A 6,924-nucleotide genomic window follows, 5' to 3' on the forward strand; every position below is an offset into this window, starting at 1 on the left:
CCGGTTTATGATTGTCTACCGGGTTATGACTGGTGCCGGTTTATGATTGTCTGCCGAGTTATCATCTGACTTAACTCCTGCCGGGTTATCATCCGACTTAACTGTCTACCTTAACCGTCAGCCGGTTTATCACCTGCCGGTTTACCATCTGTCTCAGCCACCTGTCTTGACTGTCAGCCGGTTTATCACCTGCCGGTTTACCAAGTCCCAGCCGGGTTATAACTCCAGTCGGGTCATACCGCGGGGTATATCCCCGACACGTCCACTCCGCAGTACACCTATGGGAGGCACGGAGTCCCCTTCATTGAGATGGTGGTGTGCTGCCCTTTGCACCGGCGGTATCTCTTGCTTCCCGCATTCCCCGACTACCTAGCAGCTTCAGTTGACGACCCTCTCGAGCTAAAACCGTGGCGCAAGTGTGAAACCTTATTCGCTCCTCCTGGCGACGAGGATGAGTCAGCTAGAATAGAAGAGACGTCGTTCAGAGTGATCTGCATGGCGATGTGCGAAACTAAGTTGGTCGCCTTTGTCTTCTCTTCTAGCGGTGGAGAATGGCGAGCCATTGCATCGCAGGGTGTGAGCGATTTGTTTGATGACTTGCTATCATGGGTATTGGATACTTTTCCCGACTGCCGCCAATACGGCTTTCGTTGTTTCTAGTGGTCTTTCTATGAGAGTAAACAATTGCTTGTGCTTGGTATCGGGAGGAAGAAATTCTCCATCATTTAACACCCACCTGAAGTTTGAAATTTCATCGAAAATGTCACCATAGTGGAGGCAGTGGAGGACATCATTGGGATGTTTTCACTACCACACGGGACATCTAACCTCAGTTATTTCATTAGGCGAAACAATGGTGGGAGTTCCAGTCAATGGCAAAGGGAGAAGACAATATCACTCTCACAGGGTTCTTGGTACATGGTCGCTAGTTCAACTGTGAGGCATTTGCTCCTGCTTCACGGCGGAAGCTCCCTCGTCTGAGTTGATATGCTTTGCTTTAGACATCAACATACTTCAGCTTGAGAGGGTGTGTGGTTCTAAGACTGGCTACGCATATATTAACTTCCCACCATCATTGCTATCGTCATGGACGGTATAAAATGGTAAATTTTCTGCTGCGTCTTAGAGCAACTCCAATCGGGGCGACCCAAACGGACGGCGCTTTTGTCCACCTTTTGTTCGTTTGGGTCGGCCGCCCGCCCGGCGTCCGCCCTGTTTTAGATTCGGGTCGGCAGTGCGCCCAACGCGCCAACCCATTTCATGTCCGCACGCAATTTTTAAAAAAGGCCCGCAGCCATACATCATGCCAGTGGCCATGTCGTCGCCTGAAGCTCATGCCGACACCATGCCAGCGCCGGCATACAATGGCAGCTTCAAAAACACCACACAGTTCATGCTGGCGCACTCGCCAGCGGACGGCACACTTGCCAGCACACAAAAAAGGGTGGGACTTGAGTTCGACCATGCCATCGCGGCCCCGTGGTCATGCCAGCACACCTGCCGGCATAAAAAAAGGATGGCACTCGCCTCCATAGATCACTCGTCGTCGAACTTGAGATGTTGGCCTGCATCTTCTCGAACCACGGCCTCTTCCTTGGTGACACGGTGTTTGAGATCCACCTTCATGATCTCCACCCCAGTCATCATGCTCGCAAGAGCCACTTCTTTCGCCTTGGTCTTGGCATTGGCGGCCTCGATCTCTAGCATCTTGGCTTACTTCTCCGCCTCCATCTCAAGCATCTTGGCTTGCTTCTCCGCATCCATCTCAAGCCTCCTCCTTTGGATCTCCATGAAGGCATTCATTTGTTCTTCTTTGTATGGATCTCCATGAAGGCGTTCATTTGTTCTTCTTTGTATCGCCGCCGCTCCTCCTCCCTTGAGTCCTTCTTGCTCATCATGCCCTCCATGCTTGCGATCAAGGCGTTCGACGCCACATCCCGCTTGTCCTCCTTCTTGGAGTTGGTCTTCCCCCGCGGCCGTGCCTTCTCGCCGTCCCTAACCTCCTCCACGGCATGCTTCCCTCCACACGACTTGAGGGCGGCATATTGCGCCTTGAACTTCTCCTCGTCTTTGATGACCCTAAAGCAATGGGAGAGGTTGAAGCACTTGCCATTGTGTTGGACCTTGAATGCCTCCAAAGCTTGAAATGCCTACAAATGTATTTCATGCAAGCATATTGGCAAATTGTATGCAAATGAACACGCAAGCATAAATGGAATGACACAAAAGAGGGCGGCTTGCTAGCATACCATGTCTTGCATGCCGATGCCGCTCACAGGGCGGGCCTTGACGCTCTCAAGAGTGGCACAAAACTTGTTGCACTCTTGTTGGATCACCCTCTATCGCTTTGAAATGGACACCCACCCGCGCGTGCTTACTATTTGGTACGGCGGAAACTTCTTGCGCTCATGGAACTCACGGTGGACACGAATACAAAAGGTTGATGCCTTTTGTTCGGCGCTCGTCTTGGGGTCTTGCCCAATGTCTCTCCAACACTCACAAAGAAGCATGTCCTCAGCCGCCGTGTATGCCTTGGTCCGCTTGCTCTTGCGCTTCGGCTTCGCCCCGGCGGCTTGGTTGGCGAGCTCGTCCTCGAACAAAGGCTCCCCATCGATGTCGCACTCGTCCTCTTCCTCTTGCCCGTAGTCCTCCGGAAACTCGTGGTCGAGTGGGAAGCCGTCCAGGTCCAGGCCGACCTGATCATGCATGAAGGCCGCCTGATCTTGTTCAAAGTTGGACGGCGTGAATGCCCCTCGGCTGTCCTGGATTTGTGTCTCGTCGGGATCGTAGCAAGCCCCGACGGCACCGCCAGCGGCCGGCGCACCACCCTCGAAGATGATGTTCTGCATGTAGTCGTCGTCGCCGGAGGCGGGCATTCCGTCGAACAGGTTGCGTGCGCCCGGCAGCACGTCAGCTGGCATGTGCCGCGCGCGTTTCCTCGCGCCTCCGGATGACGAGCCACCAGCCACCGGTGTGGTGTTGAGGTCGATGGGCGCGGGCGCGGGCGTGGAAGGCGCCACCAAGCTCACCTCGGGCGAGCACTCCCCGGAGAGACGGGAGGCCTGCGGGTAGACGTGGAAGCCAGGCATCAGGGTGCAAGCCGACGCGCGGGGCGAGTCGGGCAGCACCATCCGAGGAAACGCGGATGAGCCGGTGCTGGCCGCGACCACGACCGCATTGACAAGGCCGTGCTGGCTAGGGTTTAACCCTAGCATATATAGCGCCTCCCTCGTTGCCACAGCGACGTGGGCGTTGGTGACCTCCTGCTGCGCGGCGGCGGCGGCCGCCGCGATGGCTTCGTCCCTCGCGTCCGCCGCGTGCCACCGACCCTTCCTCTTGGCCGACTCCCTTGCCCGCTGTTCTGGCGTCAGCGTCTTTTTCGGCTTGGGCGCGCCGGCGGTCTTGCAGGGGGCGTGAGGCTTGCCTTTGCCGGAGGGGGCGGTCGTCATGCCGGACGAGGCGAGGGAGGCGAGGCCGGCGGCGGCGTTGAGGTCGTCCTCCATGGGGGGGGAGGGGAGCGCGCGCGGGTGGGAGGGTTTTTGGGGGGAAATGGTGGAGGCTGCCACCGACCAGCGGGCCATGGGGGGGAGGGGGAGGGAAGGCGAGCGCGCGCGTTCGTCTCGTATCCGCGCCGACGCAAATCCGGCTCAAAAATGGGCCAGGAATGTGTCGGCAGGCGGACGAAAAGCGGACGCGCGTCCATTTAGGTCGGCGCGTTGGGCCGACTTTTCTATCCGCGCCGACAAACGCCCGCGGACGAAATATGTCGCCCTGTTAGAGTTACTGTTAGTTATCTCCTTCCATCCATAGTTACCGGACATCCCGTCTGATGCTCATAGTTCGTTTTTGCGATTGGTAAGTCTTGTTACATGGTATGCTAATTTTTGTGATGACACTTTGCCGTTATGACAGCCGCCACTTCCCTTGATTGCTGATCGCATTGATCGGCTGCCTGGAGAGTCTTTTCTCAGATACATTGGTAAGGGTTATTCTATCTGGTCGGCCGATCGATCGGCGTTCTTTCTTTTGGTTTCCGTAGGTTCTGTTTGTGTCGCCCATTGTTGTTCCTCCGTTCGTCATCTACGTGCCTCTACTTCATCGTTGACGTCGGCTCCACCATCTTTTTTCGCTAATGTGGCGGCTGCTTGCGAACTCCTGTGCTGGCTCATTGGCTCGGACCATGTGGCCCACCGCCACTAAGAGCATCTATAACCGGGCATCCCAAATCGGCCTCAAACGCCCGGGCGGCCCGCCCGGCCACTGAACGGTCACGAAAATGCGACTCGGCCGGGGGCCTCAAACGAGCCTCAAATGCCCAGGCTGACCAGCACCCCTCATATCCATCCCAAATATGAGACATATATGGGGTGCCTAGGCGTGCCCGGGCACGTCCGCCACATCTGATTAACGTCGGGGTCCCACGCGGAATTTTTCGGAAACCCTCCATTCTGACGGACGTCTCCTCTGTCGTCGCAGTGTGAACATCGTATGGCGCCGCTCCGGCTATTTAAGCCGGCCGGCGTCCGCCAACCCTAGTCCATCCACCTCCTCCCTCTCTACGCCGCAACCCGAGCCCATCCACCTCCTCTCCCCCGCTCTCCCCCGCTCTCCCCAAGCTCTTCTGCATAGCCATGGTCTAGTAGAAGATCACCACCTACGCTATGCTCACACCGGAGCGCCGGTACAAGATCGCAGAGGAGATTCGGGCGAGGCGCGCCGCCCGCATCGCTGCCGAACTGCCTCCGGACTCACCGGAGCCGGAGGAGGAGGAGGAGCAGTAGCCGGAGAAGGAGTAGGGAGAGCAGCCGGAGCCGGTGGAGGTGGCAGATCCGGAGGAGGACTACGCGGAGCAGCCTGCTCCGGGCTTCAACATGGAGGATGCGGAGGCGAAGTTCACCATCGCCCATGCCCCGGAGATAGCGGTGCAGCAGGCCATCCTGGAGTCCATCCTGGATGAGGCCAATGGTGGTGTACCGCCTCAGGGGTTTTTCTAGTAGGCAAAGTACAAGCCATGCTCTTGGATCATGTCAGCATGGCCAACTATTGGCACCCCTGTCCACATCAAGGCAAAGCTCTTCTTGCGTGATGGTTCACGGGCTCGGGACGCCTCCCACTACTGGAGCCTCGCCGACGGTCTTCGGCACCTGACACTGATGCGTCCGGATCTTCAATACGTTGTGCAACAAGTGTACCTCCACATGCATGCCCCGACAAACAAGCACCCAAGCCTTATCAAGTGTATCCTTTGGTAAGTCAAGGGCATCCTCCACCATGATATGTGCATCTTGGGCTCTTTGCTCCAACATCGTTGCCTATTCGAACATCGATTAGGCCGGTTGCTTAGACACACGTCGCTCCACCAACGGATATTGTGCGTTCCTGGGCGTCTCGTTGATACCTTGGTTGTTCAAGCAGTAGGCAATTGTCTCGCGCTCTAGTGTGGAGGCAGAATATTGCGTCGTCGCTAGTGTCATCTTGGAGACCCGTTGGTTTCGCTAACTCCTCGATGAGCCACACAGTCTAGTTGCCAATGCCACTATGTGCTATTACAATAACGTATTTGTCGTGAATCCAGTGCACCACCATTGGTACCAAGCACAATGGACTCGATGTGCATCTCATCCGTGAGAAAGTTGCACTGGGTGACCTTCGCATTATGCACATTCCAACAGGCAGGCAATTTGCTAGCATCATAACAAAGCGGTTATGATTCTTGTAGCGCCCCATCATTCTTTGTATTTGTTACAATAAAAACGAGTCTCACGCCTCAATACGATCGTGTGCAACTATCTAGAGATTAGTTAGCATGTTTTCGTGTGCATGTATATATTGCCGATGTGTGTGTTGCATTTCTCTCATTCTCCTAAACTCAACACTAATTATTATTATTTTTGCGGGGTGAACTCAACACTAATTATACCTGCAAAACAAAAACTCAACACTAATTACATTGCCACCGAAGTGATCAAATTACAGATCAAATTGTCACCGAAGACTACAAAAATCACAAAATATTACAGATTTGCATCCACAATGAGCAGAAGTTGAGGAAGCACTTGTCACCACAACAGAATTGTGCTCGTTCGGTGCATAAGCAACGAACTGGATGGGAGCTTGGGAGTTAAAGAGAGGGCGTGGTATCGGTGACCCGAATGCCCCCCCCCCCCACCCCCGCGTCGTCTCCTCTGAGGCGACTCGAGGGTTGCCCTAACCGCCGCCGCCACCCTCCCTCCCCCTTCCCTACCCTCCGCCGCCGCCCGAGGTGCCCTCCGACATGCGCGCGCGACACCGATGAAGGTGGCGGCGGGGATCTGGCGGCTTCACCTGCGTGGAGGGCCTAGGCAGCCGGGGCGGCAGGCGCGCCCACGGGTGTGGGTCTTCGTCCTCGGCCGCGCGGGCGGCGAACGACGGGGGACACGGTGCATGGTCGGTGGGCTGCTCCGGTGGCCCTCTGACCTCATATCTGAAGGTTGTTTCTCCTCTTTCCTCTAGCCCGCTCACAACCTGTGCTAGCGCTGGTGCTTCTTTGCCGGTCTGTTAGTAGCTGGTTGTGGTGGTGTTCGTCGGGACCGGGAGAAATCCCTGGTTGGTGTCTCCGACCACGGCGGTGGCCAGGCCGTCGGGCGCGGCTCCCCTTCTTGAAGGCACCGCCGAGATCCCCTCTTCCCACCCCTTCCCCTCCGTTCCAAGGTTAAATCCTGTAATCCCTTGCGGATTCGGTGGCGGCGGCGCTCGGCGTCGTAACCTCCCTGGGGGCGTCGTCTGGTTAGAAGGGTGTAGGTGTGTGGTGCTAGATCCGAGGTTTGCAATTGCAGCGGGGGTCCGTGTGACAACTTGGTTTCCCCTATTCGCCGGTGCTCGGCTCCCTTGAGCCTGGGTGGAAGAGGAAAGGGTTCCCCTTCCTGGCAACAGAGCCGTGGCAGC

At 56.5% G+C, this 6,924-nt stretch overlaps 1 protein-coding gene across 1 annotated transcript; it reads right to left on the reverse strand.

Annotated features, from left to right (window-relative positions):
• Positions 1–1,799: 1,799 nt before the first annotated feature.
• LOC109763043 (uncharacterized) lies at positions 1,800–3,089 on the reverse strand. The gene is made up of 2 exons (XM_020321912.1): positions 2,379–3,089; positions 1,800–2,150 (listed from the first exon to the last, which is right to left on the reverse strand). The coding sequence occupies exons 1-2, from the start codon at positions 3,087–3,089 to the stop codon at positions 1,800–1,802; spliced, it is 1,062 nt and encodes a 353-aa protein (XP_020177501.1).
• Between the last annotated feature and the right edge of the window lie 3,835 nt (positions 3,090–6,924).

The sequence above is a fragment of the Aegilops tauschii genome, chromosome 6, assembly GCF_002575655.3.
Source record: "Aegilops tauschii subsp. strangulata cultivar AL8/78 chromosome 6, Aet v6.0, whole genome shotgun sequence".
Lineage (NCBI taxonomy): Eukaryota > Viridiplantae > Streptophyta > Magnoliopsida > Poales > Poaceae > Aegilops > Aegilops tauschii.

Excerpts from the sequence above, each read along its gene's own strand:
- LOC109763043 (XM_020321912.1), bottom strand. The coding sequence starts at position 3,089 with ATGCCTGGCTTCCACGTCTACCCGCAGGCCTCCCGTCTCTCCGGGGAG. Across the intron at positions 2,151-2,378 it reads AGTTTCCGCCGTACCAAATA|GCATTTCAAGCTTTGGAGGC; the intron begins GTAAGCACGCGC and ends ATACATTTGTAG.